We start from the raw sequence: 17,108 nt of genomic DNA, 5'->3' as shown, positions 1-17,108 counted from the left end.
TTATTAGACTTGTGATACTACAGCTCTTGAACATATGCTGAATACCCAGACTGAATCAACATACCCTACTGTTAGCAGATTCATACATATCTCCTTCGACTTTCCTCGCATAAGCCACCAAGTTCTCCATGCGGCGATCCTTCAGTGCTGCTGGATCAGGAGTGGGGAAGATGGCTTGGACACTACAGTAGATGAGAAAGAATAAACGAGAAGTTATTCAGAGAAAAATTAATAATACTATGCAGCTTTATAATCTTCACTCTGCACATTCCTTTGCACAGAGATGTAAATGTTTATCAAAATTGTTTAAGAAAATCTATAATGTACTACTCCCCACAAGATTAAAGCTAATTTAGTGGTGAGAGAATGTGAGGTTTGACTGTCTAGAATCTAAATACCCCTGTTTAGTACAGCAGAACAAGTTTACTAGCCATATGAACTGCCTACCTCACCCCTTAATGAGCAAGAGGAATGAACTGAAGAAGAGGGTTAAAGACAGTGGCTCATTCTCAATAGAACAGCGTCAAGAGAACCACTACTGATAACCTCCTCCTCAACAATTTTTCAGCTTGATAATAGAACTACAATATTGAAATTCTTTAAAAACATTCAGGAAAAAATGCGGTCTTGGTGAATACTTACAGTTTATGCACTAAATGATTGCGCAGGTCCTGAGTGACATGTTCATGCCATGCTTTCCTTACCCCGGTACTAGAAGGAGGTGCAGCCGTTGGCATTGAGCTGAGGTTTCCAACATTGCCAGAATTTGTGCCATCATTCATTAGTGGGCTAAAGCAAAAAAGAAAACGGACTGTTAAGAGTATAAGAATGCAAAGTCTGGTGGTATGTTTGATGCCTGAAGTAGTTTTTAAGTTATTATTTTAGTCAATTCTAGGTATTGCATCAAACATTCTGTAAATGAAATTCTGATATCAACAAGTTACAGAGCATGCAGCAGCAAAGCTCAGGAGACAAGATAAATAATCACAACTGTTAAGGTATTTCTGCATTTAAAAATACAAAATACTCTTCCTTTGGGAATTCCTTTAAAACCACTAAATATTCTGGAAATCTCTTGGGGGACAAAGTGGTAGCTGTAGAATTGAAACAGTGAATAAGAATGTAGCTTAAGATGGAACTGATCATTTCAAGCAGCAATACAACTAGTTTTTAAAGTATTCTCTTTATTTACATTCATAAAGCATGTAAATAGATGTTTAAATGAGCAAGAATGAAAATGTGTGCATTACTTATTTGTCCCAAGGGATGTTGGAAGAGCAGTTTCAGAAATTAGACTAGCTTGCTGGTCTGTTGTTATTCCTCCTGTGGGAAGGTTCATCTGGTTGGCTCCTTTAGGACAAAATTAAACATCATTGGTACCCAGTTCACAATTTTGACAATAAAAACACAAAACTACACTTTATGGACACAGTTCATTAAGAAAAGAAACCTTGTATCAGATATGCACTTTTATAATAGTATCTACTATGGTGCATATATACATCGCTACTTCATAAGCTAATTTTAGTATAAACATTTTTTCCTAGAAAAAATTAATCTATGAAAACTTAAAGTTCACAAACTCTTGCTACTAGCACTATAAGGTAAAAAGATAATAACGATTAAGTTCCTGAAATAAACTAGCATTTGAGACAGAATAGTCTGCTAGAACAGGTGAAGTACTTGTTAAACAAACCAAAATCCTCACGGAATTTTATTTAATCACCTTAGAAAAACGAGAAGTTATGGACTGTATTTTAGAAGGAACTAAAACTACTACCATTTGGCCGAAGAAATATATACAAAGCTTTCTAATATTCAGGTGTAAAAGAACAGTAGTGTACATGCAGTCTCATTTTAAGTTATTAATCAACACGAACAGAAAGCCACTAGTCTAATACTGTTTGTCCTAAAAAATCCATAGTTTGGTTTATTTAAACACCTTACTTTCTTGGTATATTTTCCACTTACCCAAAGCATTAATGGTCCTCATTTGCTGGTGAGCTTGAGGCTGTGCTGCTTGTTGGCCTTGTACCTGGGGCTGCAACTGTGTTTGGGGCTGGTTGCCATATGGGAGTCCAAGAGCAGCGTAGGCTCGTTGCATGGAGCTGGGGTCAATCGGATTAGGATTACTTAGCGATGGATTATTCTGCTGGCCTGTTCCAACAGAACCAATGGAATTCTGCATTCCACCAGCTGGAGACCCTAAAAGGGCTATAAAAAGAAAGGATAATAGAAAATTGAAAATCTATGAGGACAATCAAAAATATCATCCCAAGAATCAACAGAACATGCGTGTAGTTATACGGTATGTATTTTTGTGCCAAAGGACTGAACGACACCTGAGATGCCAAGTGCAAAACTCAGTCTTTTATTCTACAGGACAGAAACCACAACAGCAACTAATACATACAGTCCAAAGAAGTGCTGTAAATTTTAGGCAGATAAGCCCATAATTACCACAATATACATAAAGTACAGGCTCCAATATAAGGTTAAACAGTCTACTTGGAACAGTCTACTAGGAAAAAAAGATCAATTCCTCTACTTCTTTCCTTCCCACCAATCCCATTTTAGGTCAAAATATTTGGCTCCATCCAGAACAAAGATCCTGAATTCAGGATCAGCACAAATACTGTGTCCTCGGACACAAAGGTAATATTGAAACTCTGTTGGTAGGAATTTTTATTCTGAATAGTTGCTAAATGAATCCCCTGAAGGCCAAAGAAGTTAGCCTAAAACCCAAGTGAGAGAGATGAAGAGCCCTGATAGGCTTCTGTACATACAGAATCTGAAACAATCTGGAAAGTCAGAAAGGGGATGAGTCTGCTGCAGGCTTTGGTAAACAATTTAGTTAATGATATTTAGGTACTCATTAACCTACATGACCACCATGACCACGTGACCACTCTCACCACACAGATGTATGGAAGAGTCATTTCTATTTTAGACAGGAAATGGAAACTGTAGGGAAAAGTAGTTTTTACTAAAACAGAATTGAATAAAAATCTGTATTCCAGTCCTCATTTTAGCTGCCACTCCAAGTAATAACATGTTCCACAGCAAATGACACACAGAACATATCCTTCACTATGGAGACACTGCACTCTGCTAACTGAGGCTCTGGTAAAAGTAATACTTCACATCCCCCCCCCCCCCCAAATTATTAAACATGTAATGTGCGCTACAGATTTGTGACCTAACTATAGCAACGATGATAGCTTTTAATATAGTAACAATAACACTTTTAGAAAAAAAATTGAGAGGCACAAAGTTAGAAAAAAAATGGGAATACAGGCCTTCTGAGACATTAACAGCATTGAAGACTTTCTTAAATCCTTACCACTATGGAAACCGAGAGAATGACTGAAAGAAATGCACATGCTTTCAGCTTCTATCCGACAGAGAAAATACAAATAAAACGAACCCCACAGACATCAGAGTCCAGACTTTTCCCTCCATGGATGGGAATTCAATTCCATCTCATCTGTTGAAGAACTCTAAAAACTGTCCCAGATGCCCCTGCTAATAGTTATGAATAAAAAGCTCCACAGAAGACACCCCCAGCTTTTTCCCCCCATGTATTTCCATGGCATTTTGAATGCCGGCTCTACCATGGAAGTAGGCACACTTACGTTCTGTGGACACACACCTAGCTTTTGAACTCACCGATCATTTTCAACTGAGTTTAAAAACAGACAGAAACTTGACTGATGTCTATTTCTTTTAAGGGAAAGTTCAATTAAAGAGAGCGAGTGTGCGAATTCCCAAGTGATGGAAAAAACGCAGCATGAGCACAACCTTCGGACTCCGAAGAACCTACGCTGGCCAAAAACCTGAGAGCTTCAACCCCGAGGAAGGTTCCAGCCTTCCCCCCTCCCTCCATCCCTCTCCCAGGCAGGCTCCCCAGCGCTGGCGAGGCCCTGACACCGAACACTTCCCCTGCAGTTACCCTGTGCAAGAGAAGGGGTAACTCCCCTCCACCACTATGTACCATCGCTATCAATGTATCGATCACAAGTCAATTGATCACTAGACCTCTGTTCAATGGGAAATAGGAACTAATTAGCTCTAACATGCATTAGCTACTTTTGTTTTCTGGCAGGACCAGCTTCTTGAAACCCAGCGCAGGCAGAGAGGATGCTCTGTTTATTCAGAAAAACCTTCCCGAAGGAGCTCAGTTTAATACTTCCAGAAGGTCTTCTGTCAAAGAAACCAAAATGAACTCTATCTCTCCAGGATTTCTCCACTTCTGAAATCCTTAAGACACACGAAATTGTTTAGTCTTATTGGATTTACACATACCCTCTGGGCTTGTGCAATCTAAGAGAAAGATGCCTTTATACTGGTGCAAGCCCAGAAATAGGGAGCCTCTAAAAGAATGTTAAATAGCACAAAACTTGTGGCTCTTTGGAATCCACGGGGTTTCGGAGGCTGTTGTGAATTGCTTCAGGAGCTAATAAAAACTTCAGCTTTTAAAGAAAAGACGATAGTTCTCCAGAAGATCTATGACAAAAAACACATACGCTTTCTGTGTTGGTTGTAAATCAAAGGCAAATCTCTGTGGATATGGCAGAACAACCACAGACGAAGCTGGAGTTTGTGAACAGGAAAAAGGCTTCTAGTCACCACACAGAGGTTAGCCAAGTGTTTCACCATTCCTTGTGCTCCTCCACAGAAAAAGACCACCACCCTGGCAACAAGACATCACTCCAAGCTGTGAGAGGTAAGCATAGGCAGCACCCAGGCAATTTGAAAAGACCAATGATCTCCAAGGAGTTCCACATGTGTGCACATACCTACTCAAGCAGGCAAAACTCCCAAAAGTTGGTAAACAGCCAAATGTTACTTCAATACCTTAATCTGATATATCTTACTACAGGACTTACTACTACAGACTAGATGCTTACAAGTAGCGGTACACACACAGCGCGGAGACAAGTGGCTCTGTCTGCTGTCAGCTTTTCTCTACTTTGTAACTCAATAACAGACTGTACTGAGTCTTTTCACAAAATCAGGAATCAGGAAAATCAGGAATTTGAAGGGGTTTTCTCTATTTTCATGGTTTTATTTTCATATGAATGCATGACAAGATCTCAATCTGTCCAGCAAGAAAATGGAGGAAGATGGTATTAAATTCTATACTGGACAGATCAAGTGCAAATGCAGTCCTCTTTCTATGGCAGATACCAGAGGAAATCAAGTCAATTAAAATAATTACAGGATTGAAACAAACAGTAGTTATCAAATTAACCTACTTACTACATGGAGCAATGTCTAGTGTGATTTTTCATTAACTGATGTTTTAGACATTGATAAGTTCATATGAGAAACCGTACATGCAAAGACAGGTCTGTACAGAACTGTTTGCATTCTAAATCCTTTAAAAACAATTAAGCTTCATACGCTTCTGTTACAAACTCATGTGTTTATATATTTTAAGAAAGTTCAAACAAGCAGAAGTCAAGCAGCTTCAGAACTTCCTGAACAGTCTGATTAGACCCTTCCTGGGTACACGCATTAGGACGTAATTGAAACGATCAAGCACTATCTATAAGATCCTGTTTCAGCGTGCAAAGCAGATGACGCTGACTTAATGTAACTGCATGTATGCTTTATAGAGGCAGGTGAATAGCAACTATTTTACATACAGACTCCAACTGCCATCATAACCATGAATGCCCAGCACTTCTCTAACTCGACCACCTCGTTGGAAGCAACATTAATAAATATTAATAAATAATAATAAATGGGAGAAGTTTGTTCTACAGTGTTTGTTTTGCTTCCATATTCCGGAACTAAAGCTCATTCGGCAGAGTCCAAATTTGTTGTCCTGCAGTTCCTCACTCTCCGTGTTATATTCCTTCTAGTTCAGAGCAAAACTTCTGCTGGTAACCTTGACTCACCTCAGCACAAGCCTGTCCTGCACCCAGAATTAGGCAGGTATAGGAAATGTAACTGTACGTGGTTGTCTGATTAAAAAGCTACCTCATGGATCAAATAACGGAGTAGATAACTACATAAGCAACTTCAAAGTAGGAAGTGTCAGTATCAAACTTTACCACACCAACAACACTTAAACTTTTTTTTTTTAGTAAGCATTAAACTAAAAGCCTTCACAGTATAGCATCATATTAGTCAATGAATGGAACTTTTTAATTTGTGGTCTAACTATTTATCATATGGCTCAGTGGAATAACTGATAGCCGGTACGTCACCATTCTGTATGATTTCCAGCACTAGAAGAGCAGGGGAAAAAAAGGACATTTTGTTTGCAGAATTCACAGGCAGTCACTGACAGTAAGACTTGACCAAACTAGATGTAATTTCCAGTTTTCAAAGAAAATCGGCTCCAGCAAACAAGTTGCTGCCTACTCTTCCTGAGCAGACACTTCCCCGTGCATCAACGCCCTCCTTCCTTCTCTACAACTGGCGAGTTCCCAAATGTTCTGGGTCCAGATCTCCTTTCTTTTTCTGTCCATGCTCAACCACCTACTCCCTCAGCCTTGTTTCCTCTTCCCATATCCAATTCCTACCCTTCATCCCTCAGTCTATACATCCTGGAATTTCTGGCCCAGTGTTCTTAGAAGTGACATTTTCAGATGAAAATTAGTTGTCTCAGATTTACTCTCTTGATCGAGCTTTCTCCTGACTTCACCCTATTTACGTATTTTTTTCTTCTTCAACAACTCCTACAGGGAAAAACACAGAGGAGACTGGCTCCACGTTCACAGCTCCACCTTCCAGACTTGCCCACCTGAACAGGGACCATGGAAAGATTCCCTGGAGCCCCCCAACTCTGGAATGAAGCATGTCGGCCTTGCAGGAGTGCGGTGCAGCACACTTAGCACCACTGGGAGGGCTGCAAGGGGAAGCAGAGTAGCTGCTTGGTGGTGCAATACACACCTGCCCGGGTCAGGGACAAAGAATTAGGAAGCTCTTGCATGTTCCTGATGAGACAAATTTTCAGAAAAATAACTGCTACAATAGAGCTATAATGCTAGCAGATGTTATCAACAGCCAAGAGTTACAAGAGTTTATACCTCAACTTGTGGTAGGCTCAGGAGGGAACAAAGTGCACCTAACAAAAACAAGCCTCCAAACCCAAAACATTAGTACCAATTTTCAAGTAGTTACTTCAGAACACAGGAGCAGACAGCCCGTTCAAAAGAAAAGCTTCATGTTTTGGTATATGCAGTTGGGGGGGAGCAGTTTCTCTCTGTATCCTACCCCAATCAGAGCTCTACATGGCATATACATAAAGAGCCATAAGGAACAGAAAAACAGTTCCGGCCTTGTCCCAACACATCCTATTAGCAAGTCACCTTACTACCAATAGTGGCACCAAAGAAACTGAACACCAAAACGTGGAGTAAGATGCCTCTAAAGAGCAAGCTCTGTTCTAAGACCCTGCACACCGCAAGCAGTCCTCGTTTTCAGCAGGAATCCCCAGAGAAGCAGGAACAGATTAAGAGCACAGGAACCACTCTGCAGGGACAAGGTGGAAGCAAGCCACCGTATTCCAGCATTTCAGAAGTGCTGACCTGCAGAACTTTCTAAAAGATCGGCACACTTTAAAGGAGCTGCTTGAAAGCCTGGCACAGATACAACAGGAATCAAAGTACCAACGGTAAAATAGGCAACAGCACAGGAAAGAAGATTTGAGGACTCAAAGACTTTAATGACCACGTGATAATTCACTCTGCAAGAATGACAGCCTGAAAAGTAGCAAATGTAACTACACTTTATTTCTTTTTTCCCTTTCCAAACGTTCTCAACCTATTCTGTCATATCTAGAATCCCCTAACCCCTCTCAGTTAGGAGTAAATAATTACAGCATCTACTAAGAGGACAGATTTCTTCAGGTCTTTAACCTAGCTTAGGTTAGTTTTCACCTGATCAAGCAGTGTTTCCAAACACATCTATTAATGTAAATTATTTAACAAACTTCTTTGAAAGCCTAAAAAGTGGTATACCTTATAATACATCTAAAGAAGTACTCTTAGCATTCATCTTTAACCTTCAAACAAACCAGGAGGTGTCACATGCATGACTCAGACATTCAGAATAATGAGACTTGCACACTAAGCAGTACATTTTCATGGTTATTCCTGTTGGATTATCGGTTACTTGCACAGAGAGGGAGATTTCATATTTATTTTCCTCTGCATGCAACAAGAACACCAAACTCTACATTTACCCATTCTAATTCTGTTGCAGTCAAAACAAGACATCCTATTTGATCTCAAATTTACCTTTTAAGGACTTTCTTTTTGGTTAAAGTGCCTTCTCTTTTGCTAAGCTGTATGAATGATGTAAAAACAAATACTGCACAAGCTAGTTTTCTACTACAGCTTGTATTAAAAAAAATTCTATTGTGCTTTGATAAGAACTGTGTCGTATGGATGTTATGCACAAACAGACCATGTCATATTAGAAAGCAAAGCTATCAAAACATTTTTCAAAGGCCAAATATGACTAATCACTTGCAACAAATTAGTTTTACCACACAAAAATATATTTTGGTTATGAAGGAGACATTTGGTTAAATAAAAACAAGATCCCTACCTCCAAGTAGCTCTTTGTTTTTATTTTTATTTTTTTTGGAGGGAAAAAACCCTCCTGAAATTATAACAATAGCATCTTCACTAGTTAATTTGGACAGTCTTACCAGTTATTCTCCTCTCTGCCTTACTCACCCAACCTAAGGGCTCTTCACTACCCTGCAAGGTTTATTAGCTTTCCTCACTGCAGCCTCAGCCTAAATGGAAATTAGCAGAATGCTTCCAATACTATCCAAATGTAGAAGCTGCACAAGCCCTTCAGCTATTTTCCGCTTCTTAACCCTTCTTTAAATATACTTAGGCACGACATTACTTAGACTTCTAAAACTGCTGCATCTATGCTGTCAAATGTTCTATATTGGCATAATTTCAAAGGAACCTACCAACCTAAGCTCAGTGTTTTCTGTTTCAAAACAAGAGGGAAAAAATGCACTAGAAATTGACTGCCCCCAAACATCAGCAACAGCCATTATGAAAAAAGGGGCATGGGCAAAAATACTATGGTTTGTAGATCTAGTCAGTACCAGCATTAAATACACTTAATGATTAAGATGCTCAGACCCATTCTTTTTCTGCACAAAAATACACTTCTACAGATATTTTTAATTCTTCATTATTAGCATGTTGATTTAAGTTATTTTAGCAGCATGAAAAAAAAAACACGAAACAAATCTACCCCAAAACTCTACCTACATCCAAAATTATATTATAACTGGAATCATAATTAGACCACAGCAATTATTGACCTGCCTCACCAGAAAATACTAGGCAGAAGTTGCCACACTATGTAAAAACAAATGTGGGCTCGATCTGAGACTTTCCCATTTCACGTGTTGTATATTTAAGTAATAATTGCATTCCATGATCAGAAGCAAGAACTCACTAGTCCATTCATCTTTATATGAGGTTAGCAAACAGCTGTTAAGTTTGTTGAGATTGTCAAGGTTTATTCTTACACCGTACATGTGATTAGCTTCATTTGAACAGTATCATTCCATTGTGACAGCAGTAAAACAGCTACTTACGCTGTTGGTTTCTCTTGTCACTGGCGTTTTTCAAAGGAAGGCACACAGGACAGTCGTGCCGAGTACAATTCTTCCAGTGGGATATGATTTGTCTCGAAGAAGCACAATGAGCAACTACGACAAGGAAAAGCAACAAGACTGAGGTCACTTTCTTAGCTAACTCATTTTAAATAAACTCTTTTCATTTTTAAGAGCCATTCTATTCTCTCCACTACAAGCAATGATGTATATGTAATTAAACACAACTAACTGCAATTAAACATTTTTGGGACTCACCGACAACACCATAGTAAGTACAGAAAATAGTACTAAAATTTAAGAAATTCTACATGACTGAGTTACAGGCAAACGCAAGGTGGATATTAGATCTTCTTTATACAAAGGAGATTAAAGAGTCTTTCGAGGCTACTGTTGGTAGTAGCCTATTTCTAACATGAAAATACTGCATTCTGTTTTCTACACAGAAAAATGCAAAGAGATCAGGAATGGGAACCAGGGTGAAGGTAGTGAAAAGGGAGCTGCTGTTTAATTAAAGAGCTAGCTATTCCACTCATTTGTGCTGAGTACTGTGGTCTTTTGGACAAAAGGGAAACACTGCTGACAAATACCCAAGAAGTGGCATACAGCTCATTTGCAAGAGTAGCTGCAGCGACATGCTCTCACCTTGACAGGCCTTCCCAGCTTGACAGTGTGTCATGTGGTTGAGGACATTCTTCATGGTTCGACAGTGTGGGAGAGCACAGGCTCGCACCTCCCCGTTTGCTTGCTCACGCCTCTGACATTTGTGAGCATGAAGCAGCAAAACCAATTGCTGCTGGATCAGTTTGCGCTTCTCCGGATCTGCTGTTGGTCCAGTTGCCATTGCCTGCGTTGGTACAATCCCCACTTGCTGTACTTGAGTTTGCATCTGGGACTAAGAAGAAAGTTAGTTTAGCATCACGCCTGCAAATCTAAATTTTGATCTTAATCTTGTACAGTAGTTCTGTCATCGCAAGACAATTCACCAAGCATTCCCATATTACAGGCTACAAGGATCATTATAGCACTCTGCAGCATTCGCAAACATTTTGTATTCTAATCTCTGAACATCGTATTAAGAGATTCCTCTGTTAAGACATTTACAACCAGTATTTTAATCAAAAAGCCAACCAGAATCTTCTGTTTATTATGCAGGGAAATACTTCAGGTAACAGGAAATACTTCAGGGCCATCTAGAGAACTCCTGACCAAAGCCTGCTTACTGCATTTTAAAAAAATCAACCTTAAGTGACAGAATACACCATTAGTAGCCCACTCTACTTTTGACCTTTGAGAAAAGTTTTTCCACTAGGACTCCCCAGAAAATACCAAAACCGGCAAAACGGAGCACATGAGTTTTGTTGCTGTTATTTTCTTAGGTCAAAGCAAGGTTCCCTGACACATGTTCTCATTACTCCAGCAGCAAGCTTTGCCCTCAGCTTTGCCACGGCACACGAGGCTTTAATGAGCTGGCATTTCTTCTGTAGAGCAATGCACACAAGTCGCATACAGAACACCATGCCCGGTGCTTGATGGAGGAGACGGGGACTGCCACTGATGATGATTATAGTTAAGTCTGAAACAAAAAGGAATCACTGCGTCTGTTTGTCTAGAGCTTGCAAGATGACAAGCATTAAAAGAAAAGAGGGCTATGAAAAAGCATCCAGTTATGCTCCCAGGGCATGCAGCTGTAATTTTTAAGTCTTCCATTTCTGCTGTGAACAAATCCGTGAGAGCAGACAGGTTTTGCTGAAACAATTCATAGGTCATGAATAGGAAACAATTAGTTTAGCCAATCTGCAGAAAAATAGAGAGACCATGCCAAAGAAAATCTTGCTGGTTGTGATGTTTTCATTCCAGTCAAAGAATCGTTGCCCTAGCCAAAATTCTACTTTTGTTACTACTCTACCAGTTAGCAGACGTGACTGCAGCTTTATCAGCACAGATACAATGCCCTGACCCAAAGGGGTTTCTTGAACATAGAAGGACAAGCAGTCTTGATCAAGAAGAGAATGTCTGCAGGTAGGCATAACCAAACAAAGAACTCAGCATATTGCCAAAGCTCTTGAGGTTTATGGTAGTCACTATTTCAACCCTGTTAAATCCAAACCTGCAAACACAATGATCTTTCCACCACCTCACTTTCCAGACTTGGCTGCTTGAGAAAGCTGGTCTCTTCCCTCTTGTCTTTTAAGAGCGGTGGTCTGCAGGAGCAGTGTGAAAGGGGAGATGTGTCAGTGCACTGAGGTCACCCCCAGGCTGCCCAGCTCCTGTCATACACAGAAATCCTTCCACTGCAAAACAAGCAGGAGGCTTCGTATTGTCTCACGTGAGTGACTAACAACTTTCTTGATGAAGCAGGAAATTCAGGCGCTTCTGCTCCCACAGTTACAGTAAGTGCTTCGATCGTCAGATATATGAGGAATAAAGACTGTTTTGTTTCTCTTGCTGGGCTCCACTACAAATTAAACACATCAGTGACTAGAAGTCTGCCACAAACTTTGACAGATGAAGGCTTCATTGACCAGATTTGTAGAAACAGAGTAGTACAACCCTTCTATTGTGTGAAGCAATGATTAATGCCATTTAAACTTACGGAAGCTATACATTCATTCAGCAAGATAGCTTTGCCCTGCCCCTGCTCTAAGGAGCAGAAACTCGTGGGTAGCGCAGGTGCACAAGCATCTTGCGTTCATGGACCCGGAAGGACGCAAAGTTCCCTTGCAGCTTCACGGAGATGACCAGTAACCCTCCACGCTTTGATGTGCTTATATAAAGGCGTTCAACGTCATCTCTTAAGATAAAACGCTATCTACTACCTTTTCTTAGAAAAAAAGACACCAATTACAGTAGTACTGGCAATGCCTAAACAGGTAAACAGCCTCATACAAAGCCAGTGTCTGTCAGTCACACTTCCATATAGTTTACATCTTTAAAGTACACTTCCTCTTCCACAACTACTGCTAACTCCCATTTTTTCCCTTCTTCCTGATGTTATCAGAAAACTACCTCCTGGAATCACTGTATTAGGCTAAATTCTGCATTACAAAATGTCTGTTACTTCTGTAAGACAGGTTTCTAGTCAACATGGGACCTGAGTGAGATGATTAAGGAGCGACTGCCATGGGGGATTGCTATTCTGATACAGACGTTTGCTTTGTAGACCTTTCATTGCCCTAACCAGAAGGCAGGCTGCACCAGGTGATGGCTGGACCAAATGATCTTGAAGGTCTTTTCCAAATTCAGTGATTCTGTATCTCAGTCTGCTGACATCTAGGACTAAGAAAGGGAGGTTATCTACTATTAGCAACACAGGCTTTGGTACGTCATCCACACGTACATTTACACTGTGGGCACATCCAGTCTCTCAACTATGACTTTACAAGCACCAGCTCTCACAGGCAGTATCCACAGACAGCAAGGTGGCATCGCGCCTCTGGCTCATGCATGAGCACACAAGGCAAAGCACACCCAAACCTCTTCGGCCCCCTTCACTCCCAGACAAGGGATGATCCTGAGGGTCCCTATCAGAGAGGGACAGTGGGCATAACGTGGATACACACAGACTGAGTCCTGAAGGACACTCCTAACTAGGAATGTCTCTTTTATCTGAATTAAACATTTGCAGTGTGACCAACTCCAGTCATACACCCTGCATGTTTACACGAAGACTGGAAGGAGCCCTTCCTGCAAGCAGCAACCGCAGGAAGGCTCTAATAAGCACCGAACCAGCTCCGAAAAACCCAGAAAGCACTCTTCTGTCACAAAGCCGGAACAGCTTTCTGATGGTATCAAAGACCAGCACGTTTCTCAGTGCAGTCACTTCATGAACCCAGGCATTAGCCAGTGACCACCAGAGCTTCATTTTGAAAGTAACACAGCCAGTTTACACTTCTTACATCTGAGTGTAAGAGAGCTCGCTTCTAAAGCCACCAAATGCCTCCATATTATGCAGTTGACTGTGCTGGGAATCAAGGCTGGATCTGTGCCTTTCTTAAGGATTCACTTCTGGAGTTTTATCTCCTTGTATTTATAAGCTTTTGGATTTGAAGGACCAGCAAATGGCAAGAAACACACAAAGAAATGCTTCAAAGCAACAAAAAAGGAACAAAACTAGATACAGCAATCTGCAGAGTCCTGCTCTTGCAGACAGATATTGAAATGAACAAAGCATTAGGAGAGATTTATATAGGATTTACTGGGTGATAGAACAGACTGAGGAATGATCAATATTAAAAACCCCAAATAGGAAGTCCGTGGATAACAGACAAATGAGAAGTTTGTAAGTGGAGGAAAGCTACCCTGGAAGTGCTAGGTATGGGGTACTTCACCTCAGCTGGTGGCAGAGAGCAGAAGTGGCGCTGGATATTCCCACCACACACATGCACACGTGGGGGAAGGAGAGAGGAACACGAGCCAGGGTGCTGGCGAAAGAGCAGATCTTCCTCTTCTGCTGCCTTCATCATCCTGGCACCGTACCTACAGACGGCGCAAAAACGACGAACGACAAGGTCCCGCCATTCAAAGCGGCACGTGTTCCCAGGATGAACTCCTGCCCCAAGACTGAACAGAGACGGGGCTCTGCTCCCGGCACAGTAACACAGTTTCTCTGGCACCAGACACTACCTGTCAGATTTGTTTCCTGGTCATTAGGACCTCTGCCTTTAGGAGAGCCAGCAGCAATGTGCTCAGGAGATTTTTGCAGCTCTTCGCTAGGCTGCGGCTCCACCTCAGATCCGGTGGGAAATCCCTGAGCAAAAGACGAGTGAGCATGCTGGAAAGAGCAGCTTTCAGGGAGCAGGGCCGGGCAGGCACGGGGAAAGGGAGCTCACCAGAGACTGCTGCTGGGAGCGATGGCAGCACGCACGGGGGTGACAGAGCCACAGACAGCCCTGCAGCAGGGGAGGAGGCTGCTCGTGTTTGCTGCAAGAGAGGAAAATCGCTGAGAGGTTACGAGAGGAAGCCTTCCGTGCTGCAAGTACACAACAGAGGAGAGATTTTTCAGAAAACCTTTTATTTCTAGTCCCTAGAATAAGAGTTGTCTATTTTAAGTAGCCATAGTTCTACTCATGCTAATTATATCTGGCTTCAGAGTTGAAAACTTTCTTCCTCTCTTTAGGACGCCCACAGCAAGGCACCCTTACTACACCCTCATCCCCTACTCTTAGCTGAAGACCCTTGTTTTCCTATTCTGATCAAATTCATTAATAAAGAAATCCAAAGGACACAAAAAGGAGAAACAAGCAGGAACACACCTCAAAACTCAAGGCATGCAGAGATTTGAAAAAAATGCAACAGAAGATGAGCTGCTCCAGTTTTAAGTAGAGAGAACCAAAGATAACTGATTTTGTTACCTTTTAAAAAGTAATATTCTCTCAACTCCATCTGCTGGTCAGATGGGTAATTGTGAAACCAAGTTGGCGTCTGTAAGGCACAACCAGACCAACTTCATACACTGCACTCCTAACCCATCTCGAAATAAATACCAGATTTCCCGGTGATGTCCACGAAGAAACCATCCATCACCACCATCTGAATGCACTGCACCGCAGACACCGCAAGGCTTCAGCAAATTTGATGGGAAAGGCTGACGGGGCTCCCCTCACTGACAGCACATCCCGGAGCCACCGCACCCCAAAAGCAGGAGGCTGACGGCTCCTTTCCCCGCTGTGCTGAACGCCAAGGTGCAGAGCGTGGCTCATTTCTACCATCCAAGAAGTCTGAGTGATCTCACTGCGGCCGAGTATGGCCAGTCCTGCATACAGCTTCACTCACACTGAATCTCACAAAGTGTTTCATCAAAACCTCCAAGGAATCAGAAACAACATCATTTTTTTTTTGGAAATGAGACATCTACTCAGGCCTTCAAGCTGCCCATGCTGTAAGAAGACTGACTGTGTTCTCCAGCAGCCATACAAAACCAGAATTACAGCTGCCTATTCTGAGACATTTCCGAAAGTTAGAACTTGCCACAAAACTACAGGTCACAAATGAGAGTTTTTCAACCTCTGCATCAGGAGCCATTCTAAAAAACGAATTTTTTTGGTCCATTATGAAGTAGCACTGTATGTTTTTTTTTAAAATAGGCCATCAATCCACTACAGAAAGCCCAGGCAATCAGCCCGTAAGAAAAACTGACACAGTTCCAGGATCCCTGGATTCACTGTTTGGATCCACAATTAAAACAAAAAACAAACAAAAAACCCAATCCATCCTGCTGGCACTGCACATTAATACCTTAAAGCTGACCTTTTAATACCATAAGGTCTGTTACTTCTTTCCTAATTAAAGAGATTAAACCAAATGTGCTTCTCGGGGCCTCGCGTAAGGTCAGGCTTGGAATAAAGGCTGGAAGATGCTCTGAGCTGATGCTTCCGAGAACCACAGCACTTGGGGGGCCGGAGGGGCGGGGAGAGGGAGCTGTTCTTAGCAGAGCTGTAGCCTGAATATGGGCAAGAAAATCCCCTCCCGTTTGTTCTGGCTGCCAGCACCAGAAGGCTGGTTCAGGTTTGGGATGTGGGTGCCACACAAACACCATAATGATGCTCAGAACAATGTGGGTTAACATACATCCTCATCTTCCATTTTTACTTTTGCGGTATACACACAAGCTTAAGGAGAAAGGCAACAGATTGAAAAGGAGTATTTCAAAAATGCCTCTCTTTTCAGGACCTCAAAAATGCCTCTCTTTTTCAGAACCTTTCAAGAGGTTTTAGGACATCAGCCTCACCACTTGTTCTTCCCTCTTCTCTTATTTACATATGCTTAGTGGCAATCAAAGTATTTGATTGATTTGTCTGCTGGAATCTGATTTCCTGCCTCAGGCAGGCCATATATAACCAATCTTTTAATTCACATGGGTTTGTGTTTCACACAGACACATCCTGGGTGCTGTTTAAGATAAGGACCCCACAGAGGGCTGGTTAGCGAGATAATGTGGTTCCAATGACCTCACAAAAAAAGCTGGTGGTCCTTTTAAGCAGCAGCTGGTCCTTCTGTTGTGGTAGCTGCAGGCCAAACTGATCCTCCACTGCCTCGCTCCAGAGGGACGCTAACGCAAGGCGTACGCCTGCCGCGGCCTCCTTCGGGAGGCATCACGGGCCCTTCCCCAGCAGGCCGTCACAAGACCAGATGCGTTAAATCCAACCACTGCCTCCAGGACCCTGAAGCGTTACTGTAGTTTGACGTGACACAGCTAACGGCGAAGGGATTGCAGCAAGAAGGCCCAGTGCAATAGTTAAACACTTCGCCTCTGCGCTACGGAGCTGCCTCCGCCACAACCTACTTCTCAAGTGCCACTCGGGTCCTATTTTAGTTGTCCAACGTGAGACAGAGACGTCGCTTCCATGAGCTACAAGCAAACATCTGACACGAACGCCCCCTTTATCCTTACGTATGCCTTTACTCATGAAATGAAGAACGTTACAGCAAGCCAGGAAACCTCCAGTCTGGAGTCAGCAGGTTCGTCCAGCCTCACCCCGTGCCTCAGCCTCCTGGTTAA

General features: G+C 42.0%; 1 protein-coding gene across 9 annotated transcripts in view; it reads right to left on the bottom strand.

Moving 5' to 3' along the window:
* The window catches only part of CREBBP (CREB binding lysine acetyltransferase), a 94,304-nt gene that overhangs the window by 39,094 nt on the left and 38,102 nt on the right, over positions 1-17,108 (bottom strand). For all 9 annotated transcript variants that reach the window (XM_080556253.1, XM_080556260.1, XM_080556254.1 and 6 more), the window contains 6 exons: positions 10,253-10,502; positions 9,590-9,703; positions 1,972-2,214; positions 1,251-1,350; positions 643-789; positions 65-182 (listed from right to left, as the gene is read on the bottom strand). In XM_080556253.1, the coding sequence (XP_080412379.1) occupies positions 65-182; positions 643-789; positions 1,251-1,350; positions 1,972-2,214; positions 9,590-9,703; positions 10,253-10,502 (972 nt within the window). The remainder of the gene's footprint in view (positions 1-64; positions 183-642; positions 790-1,250; positions 1,351-1,971; positions 2,215-9,589; positions 9,704-10,252; positions 10,503-17,108) is intronic.

The sequence above is a fragment of the Anser brachyrhynchus genome (assembly GCF_964034855.1).
Source record: "Anser brachyrhynchus genome assembly, chromosome: 15".
In the NCBI taxonomy this organism is placed as follows: domain Eukaryota; kingdom Metazoa; phylum Chordata; class Aves; order Anseriformes; family Anatidae; genus Anser; species Anser brachyrhynchus.
Note: the sequence above shows the minus strand (reverse complement) of the source record. Positions and strands in the feature narration are given on the sequence as shown.